Genomic DNA, 16,781 nt, shown 5'->3' with positions numbered 1-16,781 from the left:
CAGGCACCGCCCCGGGGCCGAGCCGGGCCGGGCCGGGTCGGGCCGAGCGGCGGGCAGCCAGGTGCTGGTGCCATGCAGTCCCTCGCCCAGGAGATCCGGAGCTTCTCCAGGGCCAACCTGCGGCAGCAGCGCACGCGGGTGACGACGCTGACGGGCAGGCGGCTGGTCGAGACGTGGCGGGGCGCCTGCCTGCAGGTGTCCGAGGAGGAGGAGGCGCTGCCGGGCGGCGGCTTCGTGCGGGACCTGAGCTGCGACCTGCAGGTCGGCGCCGTGCGGCCGTGGCTGCTGCTGGGTGAGTGCGGGGCGAGGGGCGGCCGCGGAGGGGCGTGAGGTGAGCGGCGGCGGTGGCAACGGGCTCGCTCTCTTCGCAGGGTCGCAGGACGCCGCTCACGATCTGGACACCCTCACCAAGCACGAGGTAACGTCGCGCCAAGGCGGGCCGGGGATGGTTATTTTCGAGTTGGAAATGCTGAGGTGTCCTCGAGTAACTTCAAGTTACTAGTCCTTGTAAAAGGCAGTCGCTTGCAGCTGCTCCATGCCTCAGGGCTTCGCAAGAAGCCAGAGTGTTCCCCTACACAACTTGTACTCTGGTGACAAGTGAATTCCTCATTGCCCTGTGTGTGTTCATGGTTTGGATGCTGAGCAGAACCAGATCCACGGCCTTACAGCGGCTGCTGGAACAAGGAAAACAAAGCAATAGCTCCAAGCTTGTCCTCAAGTCTGGTCTTTTCAGAGTAACGGGGTGATATGGCCTATGGACAGTTCAGCAGGGCAGGGAATGCACCAGTCTGGCATCTATTGCCATCTAAACATCAGTTCAGAGTAAATTAAAATAATTCACAAGCTGGCCTTACCCTGAACAGAGCACAGATGGCAGGAGGCCAGACTCAGTGTCTTCTGCCAAGTGCAGGTATAGTTTACTTGGAGATCCTTGTGCTCCAGGAAACAGTGTGGGTAACTCAGCACAAACATTAGGCTGATGGGTTTGGGCAGGCTTTAAATCTGGGGAATCATTGGGTGATCTGTGCTCTCCCATTGCTTTCTGTTTTATCATCCACCTGTGGACTGACATGTCTCTTTTCTGCTGAAAATCCTTCCTTCAGTCTCTGTATTTGGGTGAGCACAGATCTTTTCATTTCCTCTCATTTGTTTTGAGAGGGAAAGGAAAACTCTTCAAGCACGTGCTTTGTAGCAGGAGGTTTAAAGCTCACTGACCAGATTGACAGCAGATCTTCCTTGCTGTGGTACTAAATGTTTAGGTGTTAAGAGTCATCTGTGACTATTGAGGTATTTATGGTCACTTGAAATTTCTTGGCATTTCCCCGCAATATGTTGACTGTCACATTCAGTGTACCTAAAAACTTTTTTTACAAATTGATATTTATTCGTTTCCTGTTGGACAGTGTGTCTGTACTGTAAAACAGAACTTCTGTTCCATCCTGAGTTGTTTAAACTGTAGTGCTGAATCACATGATTCCTGCTTGTAAACTGAAATGGATCTTGAATACCCACACAGACATTAAATAAATGAAAACTAAGACTTGAAATAGCTTCAGTAGGTATGAAGACTCGAAATACCCCTGTTGCCTGGATGGTAATTGACAGTTTGTTTCAGTTAAAGTGAAATATAGCACTATATATATATATATATATATATATATATGTTGTGCTAAATTTTAACTCATAGTAAAACTTGTAGAAAAGCACGTCATATGTATGTAAAACTGACCAATGCGATTAGACATATGCAGATTGTAACTTACACAAAGAATTATTTACCATTGTTACTGCTCATTTTGCTTGCTGTCTTTAGAAAATGCCTTTTTTTTTTTTAACTTAGGTTACGCATATTCTAAATGTGGCATATGGAGTCCAAAATGCCTTCGTTAATGACTTTATATACAAGACCATTTCTATTCTGGACATCCCAGAAACTGATATCACCTCCTATTTCCCAGAATGTTTTGAGTTTATTGAGAAGGCCAAGATCCAGGTACAGTATGTCAATAACTAATGCTATTAGTTATTTATTTTCCTATTTGAAATCTAAAGCAGCTTCTTCTGTCAAAAACCATGCATCCACATACAGTTATGTACCAAGACTATCAGAGAATGCATTAGTAGGCTTGGAGCCAACCAGCGATTTTAACTGCTGAAAAAAAAAGACATAGCATAGGAAATAACATGATGGGACTGCATTTGGGGTTGCTTGGCAGCCCTGCATATAACTGAGACTATCCCTGACTCTTACTTGTTATATTTGGGTTTACTGTATAATTTATAACAACCATTGTTTGTTTTAAACACAATGATGTGACAACCAGGTGTTACTGTACCTTATTTTACTATATCTACCATATTCATTACTTACATAGCTTGAGATAAAAGAAGATAATCTTGCCCCAGCTTGCTTTGTGTCACACAATGTTCTTTCCTCTCATGTATCATTTATAAGCTATGCGATACACATTGTCAATGACCAATTCAAAGTTTCTTGTTACGGTTTCCACTTCATTTCTAAATGAGACTTGCCATTCATAACTGCATTGTTTTGTTTTCTGCTTCTGCTATTTATGTTCCAGTTACTATTTTGTAAACTAGGCGGTTTTCCTGATTTTTTTACAGAAATATCAGTAGTTTTGTAATGAAAAAGTTACTCGAAAGATCAGGTAGTTGATGGAATAGATGTTCTGCAAGGTCAGTTCATGAAGCATATGACAGTAGTGTGGGGGCAAATCTCCAGATGTTTTTGAATCACTTTATTTGCTTTGTCAAGCTGGTGTTAAAAGTCCTTATGATCAAGCGTATCATGAAGTGCTATTTTGTGTAAGTAATTACAAAGAGATACTACTGTTTCATCTCCTGAGGTGGCAGAGGAAGAGACCCTTCTCTGGTGAGAAGACATGCTATATAAGAAATTATTACTAAAACATTGTTAATAATAAAGTAGAATGAGAGCATTTAAATTAGAGAATGTAAATAAAGCATGTAAGTTGTTCATTAAGTTGCTGACAGCTGGTACTTGTAACAGGATCGAGTTTTCTAAAACTGTTAACTGCTTGAGTCTGTAGACATCACGGTACAAATTCTGATACTGATCAGAGCTCACCTCTTCCTCTAGGTTGCAAATTGGCAGGCAGATTTTCCATGACATGGTGACCTGTGTCAAATCATATTGCTCATATATAATGCAAAATTAGTCAAGAATTATGTGCCAAATTCAACTTCATATAAATAAGCAACAGGGTTTAGCAAGGAAAAATGAATGTGCTCAGTATTATATTTGATTTAATGTGATTGCCCATGTTTTCAAGTCTACTCTGTGGATATCATTATATAATTTTTGGCGATGTATAACAAAGTAGGCATAAATAGAAACTTTAAAGCAATGTGAACGTGGAAAATAAAGCATGAACTCTACAAAGGAAAAAAATGGATAACTTTAACTGCTTATTTTTTATCTTCAGTGCCACTGCAAGATATTCATCTCAATTATGGTAGGTTTGCCTGGAAAAAAATTATCAGTAAAATAATATTTTTCTGAGTAAAATCACTAAAAACTGGTTAAATCAGTAAAAACTACTCCGGATCTATAGTGGTTAAGCTGGAGTAATTGCTTCATTAGCTGTAGCATAACAGTAATTTTAATGGTTTATTTTTGTAAAGGAGACAGTGGATTACAGGTTGCCAGTGACAATTCCTACGTGAGGGGAAGTACATGTAGAAGTCTGCCTTCTACTGTGCTACAGTCTGTGTGATTAGGAAACACACCCCTATGAATGTGAGCAAGTGAATGAAGGTTACAGTTTCCAGCAGGTGATGTGAAGGGGATGTGATTTCCATTGCAAAAAAAGAGTGGGTTTGTGATTCATTTTGCTGGGATGCACAAGCTTAGATTCAGTTCCTAGCTCCGCCATAATCTTATTGTGTTAACTTGAGCAAGTCATTCCTCTCCTCTCAGCTTAGCATTTCATCAAGGATAATAAAACTCATACTTGGTCTTATTTTTTAAACTGGAAGATTTTTGGAGCAGGAACCATTTTCTGCTCTGTGTGTACATTAATACACCAGGTAACTGGAACTCCCAGCTCTGTGACATAAATCATAAAGTTCTTGCAGCCCTGTTGGCTACAACATCTTTTTCTCCTCTGGGCAACATGTCCATTGAATAATTTGTGCATGTTAAGGACAGACAGAGCAGGCTGTTTATGTCTAGAAAATACTTGTGTAGCCTCAAATATCTGAACAGGTTGTATTGTGTTTTAATATCTTTATTCAGAATATGGAGATGCTCATGATTTTGTTGTTGTTGCTGTTGAAAAGTGGTGTTTGGCAAACAGTTCAGGCCAAGCCTTTGCCAGGCCATAGTCTGGCACACAACCATGACAAGGTCACAGAGCCTGGGCACTGGAAATGTGTCTGAAGCCACACTAGATTATCTAGATGTCTTTGTGCTCAGTATTTTGTAATGGAACTTGCAGCATCTTTTTAGAGTCATTCAGGTATCTCAAAGATTGTGTGAGAAATTTTTAAGTAGGCTAATAATACCAATTCTGTATATAATACAGGCTAAGCCTGATTTTAACCACCAGGAGAAACATTTGTGAATTGACAAGAAGCTCAGTAGCGTTGGATTTTGCACCTTAGTCCCCAGGCAAGGGACCATAGTTGAGCCAGCTGTACCAACCACTACAATTGTATCAGCAGTGTGATGGTGAGGTGGAGATTTGTTGCAAATCACACGATATCTTTTCTGATTTTTCTATTCCTATGCATGATCCTGCTTACCCAGAATCTTCACTGAAGAACTCCAGAGTACGCAAGAAGCGTGTGACTGAAACTACAGGATGTTCTAATAGCTGCCTCTGTGCCTAGCTGTTTGCTGCCTTTCTGTATTTTTAACCTGGTAACAAGATAGAGTTAAGTTCCTTTCCATATTGCAAATAAAATACATTTTAAAGTTAGCACCCAAGTAGATCAAGGATCTTAGTATCCCAGATATCTGTGATTTGGTTTTTACGTGAGGAGGCAGTTGGAAGGTGTTGGGGAAAGGGACACAGGAATGTTTTTTAGTTCTGAAACATTAGTTAGATCTGAAGTATTTGGTAATTATAAAGTGGCCTTGATTACAAAAATATTCAATTTGGACTCACGTATCTGTTTTTTGAGTTGTCTATATGTATATATATTTGCTTTGAGCTCAGCAAGGAACTTTTAATAAATTTGAATAGATTGTAAATAAAGTTCCTCTGCTATAATGTTTCTTGTTGTTATCTACTTAATGAATATCCCAACTAATGTTTCATTTTGTTTCTTGAAGGATGGTGTGGTGCTGGTCCACTGTAATGCAGGAGTCTCTCGTGCAGCAGCAATAGTCATTGGTTTTCTGATGAATTCAGAAAGACTGAGTTTTGCTAGAGCCTATTCCTTGGTGAAAAGTGCAAGGCCTGCTGTTTGTCCAAATCCTGGCTTCATGGAGCAGCTTCACAAGTACGAAGAACAGAATATAAAGGCAAATGGAAGCATAGATGATCACGACTGATCAAAAGGGTGAAGTGAAACAATCTGTTCTGACTATACAGTACCAGATGCTGGTTGTACTTTAATCTCTCGTTTTGCAGTCCCCTTTCACAGGTGCATTTTAAACTCTTTATGTTTTTTTTTCCCCTGTGTTCACCCTTCTGTCCCCATTTTTCAGCATCTAGTCTAAAGGCCATATGGTACTACACAGATTTGATAGATGATTTAGCCCAAGAGCAAGCTTTTCCTAGAGCAAGGATAAAAGATAATTCTTCCTTGCAATAGTAGAATAAAGAGATTTTTTTTAAATAATTTTTAATGAACCATCAGAGAATGTAGGCAGTAGAGAAAGGAAATAAAATCTTAACTGAGATAATAAAGTTGCCCTATTTTCTTTAATGCTAAACCAAATCTTTATCCATCCTAGCTGGTTGTAAAATCTAGATAATAAGATGTTCATATAATAAAGTACCTTGCTATTGGATCTTAAATTGATAGTGCAACTAAAAAGGATTTTATTACTTTTTGTGGGCTAGCCAGCCATTAAATATTTTTAGAAATTAAAACAGATGGTCTTTTGATAGAAGTAAAAAGGTGTAGGATGCTTTAATGCTTCATTTCTTTCTACTATTTCCCATCAAGCAGTGACTTGAAGTGCACTAATATGATGTTTGTGAAGTGGTGGGAACCAAGCTATCAGTTGTTTTTTTTTTTTTTTTGGTAATTACTTCAGTGGAGATATGAAGAACATTTATATCTCCCTGCTACTGCCTGGTCTTTGCGTTCAGTCCTCCACTGCTGTCCCCTCACTCTATTGCACGTCACATATAAAGAACAGACAACATAGGATAGATGGCATTGGTTTATTTTTCTTCTTACCATCCTGACAGATCTCAGGCTGGAAAAAGCGTCTTAAGTTGATGTGTGTGAAAAAAAACAACCACAAAACCACACCACAGAATCTGTTAAAAAAAAGATGTTATTAATAGCTGTATTTTTGTGGCCTTCACGCCAGTTCTAAATGGTTGGATATGTTGATATACAATAAAATAATAGAAGAAAAGCACTGCGTGTGGTTGTTCAGTGTTAACGGGCTGAAGCCGAAGGGACCCCCCCAGTCCCTCAGTCGGGAGGCGGGCCCGGCACAAGATGGCGGCCGGGCGGCTCGGAAGTGACGGCGGGAGGAAGGGCCGGCCCGTTTGAAAGCGCTGCTGCCGCCGGCCCTTTCCCGCCGCCTCCGCCATGGAGCCGCCGGCCGCAGGTGAGCTGCGGGGCTGCCTCCGACCCTCTTTGCTCCTTTCCCTTCTCTCCCCGTCCTCCGGGAGCCTGCGGGGGGCCGCAAGCCTGGCCGCGGCGGCTGGGCTGAGGGGAAGCGGCGAGGTGGTCGCGGTGGACCCGAGCCAGGCGGAATGGGAGGCCGGGCTCGTCAGGATTTCACTTCGTGTAACAAACACCCCTAAAACAACGTGCCACCACAGCGATATTTGTTAGGAACAGAGTCTCTGCGCGGCGGTTCGTGCTGTTCTTAAAAATAAAAGACTGAGATAAGTTATGTTTCAAGTAGGCGAAGTTGCAGCGTCTTACTCGCTATATGTTCTTCTATTTTAAATAGAACCGCTGTTTAAGCGATGCAATGGTCTAGACCATTTGGCGTCCTCAGTGTTTTTAACTCTCGTTTGCGTTACAACAGGAGCTGAGCCGATGACTCTGGGCTCCCCCATGTCTCCCAAGCCAGGAGCCAGCGCTCAGTTCCTCCCCGGGTTCCTGATGGGAGATCTACCTGCTCCGGTGACTCCACAGCCCCGCTCCTTGAGTGGCCCTTCTGTTGGCGTAATGGAAATGAGATCTCCTCTGCTTGCAGGTCAGGACTCATAAAATGCTGAAAATTTATCCTGAAAGAAAAAAAATTTGGTTCATCTTACTGCTCAGCGTGACTGTTGCAGGCTTTATAATTTGCTTAATGCTGAGTTCATGTATGTTCAATAACGTTTGTCAAAGTTCTTTAAAGTAGGCTTAAGATTAATAAATGCTTTAAACATAGAAGCTTTGGTACCAGAAACAGTTGCTTTTACAGGGAAGGTAACATGAGCCTTGCCTAACATAAATTCAGTTTATATATCTCTTTACAGGTTGATTGTATGTAGAGCTATCAATGTTTTCTTTGTTCGAAGCAGGGAGATGTGCTTGCTAACTTGTACAAGCGGCTTGTGGAAGCAGCTGATTTCTTTACAATGAATTCTAGAAAGCCTTTTTTTAGTTTTCAGACTTAAAAAAAACTGGAAAGAGAAAAATTAAGAAATACTTAATTAGTATGTAGTAATTTAATTTTACACTATTAGTGTCTGCTGTAATTGGGTTGGTGTAGTGATATTTCCCAGAAGTAGATGCAGAAGAATTTTTTTTTTTTTGCCTGTGCTTCAGGGATGATGTCGTTACATGTCAGTTTCACAGAGGAATGAAGCAATAGTTGTAACACTGTCTTCTGTATCATGGGTGGTGTTGGCTTTTGTAATGAATTATTGGGCGTAATATAAATATGAGGTGGTGTTAGTGTGCTAGTTCTTTTGAAAGAAATCTAAGGTGAAAATACTCCAAGACAATCTTTTTCTTTCAGTTTCATAGTAGGATTGGTTGTCTGTTGTTTTCCTACTTTTGGTTTGTTTCTTCTCCTTGAATACAAGCCTCTTAGGAAACTTGGGCATATGATTATTTCGCGTGTATTTGGCCTAATAATTTTTTAAAAGGGATTATTACAGCCACAGAGTTTCAGTTACAGAAAAGGAGGAATGAATAAGACACTAACCAAAATGAGTGGTTAAGTACATGGTTTGAACTTAGGCCTTGAGGGTGGAGTGCTTTATTAATACAGTATAGCAGTTCTTGTGTATGTTACACTATTGAGAGAGTGCTGAAGCTCAGAGTTAAGCTTTTCAGAAGTACTTTTCAGTCCTTAAGTGACGTGTTTTTTTTTTCTGTAAGTAAAAACTGTTAGTTCAAACTGCTTTTTCTGGGGTAAACCTACACAAAGTATTCAAAGGTACATATAAAAATATTTCAGTCAGTGTAATTCTCTGGTATGCTGGAAGCCCCAGAATAAATATAAGAAAAAAGAGAGATTAGTTTACTTAACTTCATCCTGTCCAAATGCAAGGTAGTTCCTGCTTTCAAGAGCTTACGCTTTTCTTTCTAATGAAGTTTCATATTAAATAAAGGAGTTTGGACAGCGGGATTGTGGTGGCATGTGCAATGTTTGTGCACTTCTTTGTATGATTATTTAGCATGTAGTATGCCCCTTAAGTCTTAAACCATGCTTTTTCATCTCTGCTACAAGACATCATTCTTTGAAACAATGAAGCTCTATTACTAATCTGCCTCAAAATAGAAAAATGTAGCTATGCTCAGAACTGCTCATAAAGAGCAAGTGTGTATAAGTAGTGAACGTATTGCATTTAATCAGGTGTGTTTGGTATCCAGAGATCTAAAAGTTTTAAATGATATTTCTGTAAAGAGACAGTTTCTGGTAAATAGGTGGTATTCTTGCACAGAACATTCAAACCTGAACAGTTTGGTCAGCTGGTATTAACTCCTAGTGAAAGAATCAAGTCTGTCATGACTAAATTTCTGTTGAACTTCCAAGAACAATTAGCCCTAGACTAAAATTACAAGTTTTCTTATGTTTTTCATTTTATCCTTTTAATTGCAGGTGGCTCTCCCCCACAGCCAGTAGTCCCTACGCACAAAGATAAAAGCGGTGCTCCACCAGTTAGAAGCATATATGATGAATTATCTAGTCCTGGGCTTGGATCTACACCGCTAACCTCAAGAAGACCAGTAAGTGTTTTAAGTACTGCCTTTTTCTTAGCAGAAGATGTGAGATAGCTCCACGACTGCATCTCTCAGGGTACGGAGAAACAGGCACACGAAATAACTGAATTAAGTAACAGCATGATCTGAAGACTGACCAGACATTTTTCTAAATTCTCAGTTATATAAACTGTTGTAGTAAAGTGAAGTAATAAGCTATCTCCTGTTGTTAAGGTTTTTTGATAGACTGCAGAGAAAGAAAAATAGGAATCATTCTTCTGTTGTGCTTTGTATGTGACAAATGCAAACTTGTTACAGCTTTTCACCTTCCTGTCAATTTATTAAGCTGCTGATTGCCAGAAAGGTCCAAATATGTGTTCTTTTTCTTTTAGTAGGCAACAGAGGCAATGCTACCATGGTAGAAGGAAATTTATGCTGAGTAAAATATCTGATCAAAATTTGGGTGAGGGGGTGGGGTTAACTTCAAAAGAGCATCAGTAAAATTTCTAGAAGGTTATGCTAATAATAAGCTCTGCTGCTTACCTCAACTGAGCAGTCAAGCGTTAGTGGGTTAGCGTCAGTGCACATGCATCTGTTGATGCAGGGAGAAGGCCTTTCACTGGTTGAGTAGACCTTTCATTGAATTTTGTCTTCTGAAAGGTTTATTCTGAAAGTTTTCCAAAAAGGGAGAGAATCCTTTACTGTGTTAAAGGACTAGATAACTTCAAAAAAATAATGAGAATGCACGTGGCTGGGCTGACAGGTGCTGCAGTTCATTTGAACTTCTTTCTAAGATATGCCACGATTGAGGATAAAAATATGGTAAAATTGTTTCAAAAATTGAAATTCTTCTGTGTTTTTTAAAAAAAACAAAACCAAAAAACAAACAAACAAAAAAAAAACACAGAAAGCAACCCCCCAAACTATTAGCAATTAAAACTTGACACTAAATAGTTTAGAGGGAAAGTAGTGATGACTACAATTGTTCTAAGCTGTTTAGAAGGTGAAAATCAGATGCTGGTAATTTATGATACTGGCATCCTTTCCATCAGGATGTACTTAGTGTGAATTGCTGGCTGATAGCAGTGGTGAAATGCCTATTTTGAGAAAGATGAAGTATAAGATTTCTGAGTATTGATACCAAAAGTTACTAAGCTTCACCAAGTACATGTGATTGGTGTTAGGTGAAGGGTTTGTTAACCAAATTTTCCAATGCTTAAAGCTTGACCTAAATTTAAGCAAGCCTTTTTTCTCGTATAACAGCAGTGCTTTCTTGTTAGATAAAATACTCTAGATGCTTTCAATCCTGTTGCTTGTGTTGCTTGCCTTATGTGAAGTAGCTTGGTCTGCATTCCCATACGCTCTAATACTTAACTCTTGATAAGAGGCTTAAATTTAACTGCATATTTTAAGGCTTACTAATCAGTTGGAAACTCCAGAATGTAATAGTTGAGGCCTACTGGGTGCTGGAATGTAAAAGGTGTCAAATAGCTTCTTTAGGAACTTTGTGTTAAACATAAATGTAAATGTCTGCTATTACTCTTAAGTTACTCCTGACTTAAGGCAGGCTTAATATTCCTGCCTGACACTTAAGTTGCCTGAAAAAGATCTCTTTTTGTCTGAAAAGCGTACCAGTAAGAATGATTTGTTACTTTCTGTGTTTTTAATGCAGGCCAGCTTTTCCCTAACACAGAGCCCGCTGGTTGGAAATATGCCATCAACCCCTGGAACAGGTAGATATTCTATCAAAATAGGCAATCTACTTTCTTAATTCATTCCTTAGTAGGCAAAAATCATCCATGTCCAAACTACACCAACTCCTTGCTCATTTGCAAAGGATCTGCATCTGTTCTTTTAACTAGTTTTTCAGATAGTATGTGGATGTGGATAGGAAATTCTTTTCCACTCAGACTGGTTGAGTTTCAGTCAACTTTACTTACTCCTTATATAGAATCTTTCTGAAGAGAGCACAAAGGTGTTTATACTTGAGTTAAACTGCAGAGATTGATGACTGGTCTTCCATCTTCATAGTTTCTGTATGAACCCGTGGCTTCTTGCTAAGCTTAACTCTGGGTGCATTGTTCCTATTTGATACCTGTATTCATCTGCTGCTGTTGAGGGGTTAAGGAGGAAGCTAGGTAACTAGTCACAAAACTTAGTAGTATCTTGTCAGTTATGAAGTTTGGATTGACGTACTGTCTGTCTGCAAATAAACCTCTACCAAACCTCTTTCATGTACAAGTGAAACACTTGATACTGAATTTATTCTTTTAGTAGAGGCTTTTAAGCTAAGTTGTCTTGCAAAAATAACTTGTTAAACAGTACCATTTCAATTTAACAGCTTCAAGTATGTTCAGTCCTGCAAGTATTGGACAGCCCAGAAAGACTACTCTATCTCCTGCTCAGCTAGATCCTTTTTATACTCAGGGTGATTCCCTAACTTCAGAAGATCAACTTGATGACACATGGGTAACTGTATTTGGGTAAGTTAATATCTCAAATATTAGGAGAATCATGGGCAAAGTCTTGGCAATGTATGGGAACAAGTAGCACTTGGACATTGTTACTGTCTGGCAATCCTGGGTTATGCAGGAAATACAGCTGTGATTAAAGCCAGCAGTTGCACATATCTGTTACCTTACACTGCATTATCATTATTTTAAGTTGAAAAGGCACCATTCTACAATTTTGTGTGGCAAAGTAAAATTGCCTAGAAGATAGCATTACACAAGTTACTGCTTCTAAAACAGTATTAACATATTGGTCTGTTCTGGATTTCTAAAAGCCCTTCACAGAGTTGCATTTTAGCACCAAAAATCCTAAACAACTCATAATTTTTGGAGACTTTTTCCTGTCTTTCAGATTTCCTCAAGCATCTGCTTCATATATTCTTCTACAGTTTGCTCAGTATGGAAACATATTAAAGCACGTGGTATGTCTTTCGAAACTTATTTCTGAAAACACTGTCTCATTGTTTAAAAAGGCTAAATTTCACAGTTTTTTTCATTTAATCGCATGTAGATGTCCAACACAGGAAATTGGATGCATATTCGATATCAGTCTAAGCTTCAAGCCCGAAAAGCCTTAAGCAAAGATGGAAGAATTTTTGGTGAATCTATCATGATCGGTGTCAAACCTTGTATAGATAAAGTAAGTTAACAACTGCTCTCATTTAAATGTAAGGCGCTCTGCTTTTGGGATTCCTCTTTATTTCTTCCACTCCCTTTATTTTTTTTTTTTTTTGTTTGAATAACAAAGCATTATGTAGTTGTTACATATAGTCTATTATACCTTACGTGAATTTTTCTTACTTAATCAACAAAATGACCTGCTGAGAAGGATCATTATGGGAAATCTGTGATGGATGGAAGCTATAATGCATGGAGTTATGTTGCTGTGTAAGATAAAGTGAAACCATAACACAGAGACAATTGAGGGACTGGGGTAGATGTGTGAGGGTGGATTAAGACTGCTATTGCTCCCAGCTGTCGCTTGAATCTTCTGACTCCTTTTTATATGACTACTTGCCTGATGCTGACTCTTTAGTTTATCTTGGTACATTAGGCAGAAAACTTGCTAGCAACACAGTTCTAACCCTATTTTTCTTTTGGTCTACTCTAAGGATAAGTGACACTAAGGAGTAACGTAAGCTTTCAATTGTAAACCTTCTGAGAAGAAGGTTCTAGAAATTGAGCTTGAAATTACTTGATCTTCTATCAGATTGAAACATTCCTTATATTGATTTAAAATTCAGAAACAAACATAGTTCAGTGCCACTTTCCTCCATGGGCTTCTAATGGTAGGGGTTTGGTTCTCTCTTCTTATTTATTTAATATTTTGCTTTCCAGTTTGTATCACTGACTGAATTTCCTGGAAACTGAAACTCTACACGTGGTGATTTGGGACATTTGTCAGATATCTGATCTCTTCTTTGTTTTTGAATTCTTATTGCCTCTTGTGTATAGTGTCTGCTTTAAAATATGAACAAACATAATCTGTACTGTGGAGGCAAGAGAATTCTGGAGACTAAGCCATTGAGAGCTTGTCATTAGCCTGTAAAACTTTTCCTTGCAATTGAAAAGTAAATAAGATGGATTTGATATCAGTATGGGCTTCTGATTTAAAAGTAGATATAAGCATGAGGGGAACACATGGAAATGAGTGAGCAATCAGCAGCCACCTACTCTAGATGCTAATCCTACCCAGTATTTTTGGAAAGCTTTCTTCTGCCACACATGTTTCTGGATTTCTGCTTTCCTTAGGCTGATTGAACGCTGTGTATGAATGCTCCACTGAGTCTAAATCCAATAAATCAGGTCTCTCCTGGTTGGTTGTAATTTTCCCATCTTGTCTTTTCTGGATCCTTCTTGGAATTCATAGTTCACATCAAGTCGCTTGCTGTCTCTTCCATTCCATGTGCATTCCCTTCTAAATGTGCCTGAAGACTCCATTTTGTAGCATTTGCCAAGGGGAGTAAATGAAGCTTCTTGGTAAACTGAATCTGACCCAAAAGGTACAAGTTCATAAAGACTTGGAGGCTTTCCTAAACAGAACAGGTAAAATATTTTAGAAGCCTCTAGGAGGAGGATGTTGTACTACTTGTATTCAAATGGGCCTGAAAAAGATGAGGCTTGCTGCAAGTTTTACAGTATTTCTATATATGATTTCAAACTTGGCTGATGTTTAGTACGTGCAGCCAACAGATTATGAGTTTCACTTTGCAGTGGCACATAATGCAATATACACATAACTGTGGTCAGGAAAATGCTTGGAGTTTTGTATGTAAGCACCTTGCGTGCTCTCTACTGACAGGCACTTTAGGTGTACTCATTGCTTTCTATGGCACATAAACGCTTCTATCAACTCTAGATAAACTTACAAATGCTGCTTTTAAATATTCGCTTATATTGCATTAACCTTCTTTTTAGACTGTGATGGAAAACTTTGAAAGAAGCTCTACATCTTCAGTGTCTTCAGTTTTCACTCCACCTACAAAATCTGTAGGCACACCAGTACAACCTGCAAATACTACAAGAATTTCTACAATGAGACCTCTTGCAACAGCATATAAAGCTTCCACTAGTGACTACCAGGTATTTTAAGGGAAACAGAAATGTGTGTTTTTTCTGTTGTGTGTGAGGCTTGACACACATTGACTTTAATGGGACCTTGGGCCTTTTTCTTGTCAGTTCTTATAGTGACTGGGTAAAGATGTGGCACAGGTACAAACTTAGTCAGTTTGGCCTATAAAATCATTTAAAAAAAAAAAACCAAAAAACTCTTCACTGTTCCAGAGATTGAGAACTACTTTTGAAACTTAGATATTTGTCAATATATAGTAACACTTAAATTACCAAAAAAAAAAAAAAAAAAGTTAGTGTAAAAAGAATTAAACTATACATGAACTGATTTTTTTTTTTTCTCTTGCTGTTTTTCCTCGCCTTCTAGGTGGTTTCTGACAGACAGACGCCTAGGAAAGATGAAAGTATTGTATCTAAAGCAATGGAATATATGTTTGGCTGGTAATATACAAGAGGAAGTAACATACTGAGTTGGTCAGGGTTTGAAATATGCTGCTGTCATCAGTGGTTAGTTGTATAACTGCTGGTGTCAGTATTTTAATTTGCATCTCACCTGTTATGCCTTCAAGGAATTCAGCAGACATGTAGCTTGCACTTTAAATGATGGCAATGTACACATGGTTTTAAAAACTGAATCCGTGTAAATAAGTGCTTGTTTCCTGTTTGTGCTCTGAATGCATGATTGTAAAAATATAAGCACTGACTTTTCCTCTGTGATGACTTTCTGTGAATTACTTCCCAGTAAAGATGATGGGCTACTTGCAGGAAGAATGCTATTTACAGCTGGCTCCCAGGGACGGGGACGGTTCTTAGTACATGTGATTTTAATTCTTTTTTAGTCTGGATTCATTGCTGTTTTACAATTATCTGACATCTTGTTCTAAATGTCACATCAACCTTTTAATTGTTTTATTAATAAAGCTAAGTAAAGTTAAGTTTTCTTAGGCTCTTTTTAGAGAAGTATGAGTTCTAGTTCTATTAGGAAATACTGCTTGCATTACTTTTAATAGTATGATGTTGCTTAATCTTTATAGAAGTGTTTATCAGCTGAGCAGATGCTGTTGACTCTTATTGAAGTACCAACCTGTGTTAAAACTAGTTAGGGTTTCAGTATTTTTACTTGTAAGAATGCTTAAACTACATATTCCTATGTAAGTTATCTCCATGGGTATTTCATTGTGGTATGCACTTCATAAGTTAACACATTGTAGCACCTTCTACACTGTAAAATGTTGAGCTAATATAACTGAATAGAAAAATGCAGTATGTCAGTGACCAGAGCTACGTTCATTTCAGGACTCTAATTCCTTCTAAGGTATTGTGTGAACGATGAATTTTGTTTTTACAATTGAACACTTCCGCTTCATCTCCCCTCCCCACAAGTGTTTTCTTGGAGTTGAGCCACTTCAGAAATCACGTTCACTGTATGAGCTCATAGTCTTTGAGATGGCTGGGAAAAGAATATTTTTTTCTCCAATACTTGGTAAACTACATGCAACTATTACTGTTTTATGATTTTTTTGGCTGTTTTAGGGATGGCCATTTTAGTTTGGGTCAATAGTGTATGCTCCTAAAGTGAAGCTCCAGTCATACCTAATCATAATGTTTTGCTTCATACTGCAATGTGGTCTCAAAATTCATCAGCTGCACTTTTCGGATTATTTTAGCTGAGAAGATTAGTCCACGAGCATGCCTAATATACTCTGGATGCTAATGGGCATTCAATTTACAGGATTAAGCTCAAGAAAGTCCTGAGTAAAATCCCTAAAGTGCTGAGTGAGAAGCCAAGTTCTCTGCACTTACTGTGGTTGGGCTGCGTGACTTTCTTATGTAAGTTGACTTGATGTACTATGCCTGTGCTCCTTACGGCTGGGGGTGGGGGTGGAGGAAGAATGAAGAGGAAAAATAACTTGGAGCTGAAAGGCTATATTTATCAGATGTGGTTATAGTCTTGTGAAAACTACCTTTCCACAGATTCTCATAGGAAGAACTACTGTAATTGCTCTATATCTTCTGTCTTTTTGCAGATGGTTGGAATTTAGGGAGAGTTAGAACCTGACTCTGATTTGGTTCAGGTTTTAAAATGAGTTTAAATGAATCATGGCAGGCTAGGGCAGAAGAGAGTTAACGGCTGAGTGAAAATAAAGAACTGTGGTCTAATTAGAAAAGTGGAGTTTTCTTGTAGATGCACCTGGGGATTAGGACCAGTTGTGCCAAGGTATGCTTCCAAAGCTAATCGATTAGCCAAGTGTGGAGAAGCAGGTTTGTTTACCACACAGAACTCCAGCCAGACGCAGCCATCAACAGCGCTTCCGAGGCCTTAAACTTTGGAAGTCAGCCCAGAGATCTCTGGGTCTAGCAAGCTGCGTTTCTACT

The 16,781-nt window shown here is 39.1% G+C and overlaps 2 protein-coding genes across 2 annotated transcripts; both read left to right on the top strand.

Moving 5' to 3' along the window:
• Positions 1-6,565, top strand: DUSP19 (dual specificity phosphatase 19). Its single transcript, XM_040561337.1, has 4 exons — positions 1-292; positions 372-418; positions 1,841-1,993; positions 5,321-6,565. Exons 1-4 carry the CDS (start codon positions 73-75, stop codon positions 5,540-5,542), a joined length of 642 nt encoding a protein of 213 aa, XP_040417271.1. The 5' UTR covers positions 1-72; the 3' UTR covers positions 5,543-6,565.
• An 80-nt stretch (positions 6,566-6,645) lies between these two features.
• Positions 6,646-15,113, top strand: NUP35 (nucleoporin 35). The gene is made up of 9 exons (XM_040561336.1): positions 6,646-6,781; positions 7,211-7,381; positions 9,224-9,351; positions 10,997-11,057; positions 11,666-11,807; positions 12,187-12,256; positions 12,346-12,474; positions 14,253-14,417; positions 14,773-15,113. The coding sequence occupies exons 1-9, from the start codon at positions 6,763-6,765 to the stop codon at positions 14,848-14,850; spliced, it is 963 nt and encodes a 320-aa protein (XP_040417270.1). The 5' UTR covers positions 6,646-6,762; the 3' UTR covers positions 14,851-15,113.
• The last annotated feature ends 1,668 nt before the right edge of the window (positions 15,114-16,781 follow it).

This window comes from Cygnus olor, chromosome 6 (assembly GCF_009769625.2).
Source record: "Cygnus olor isolate bCygOlo1 chromosome 6, bCygOlo1.pri.v2, whole genome shotgun sequence".
NCBI classification, from domain to species: Eukaryota; Metazoa; Chordata; class Aves; order Anseriformes; family Anatidae; genus Cygnus; species Cygnus olor.
The sequence above is the reverse complement of the archived record's forward strand: the minus strand, read 5'-3'. Positions and strand labels throughout refer to the sequence as shown.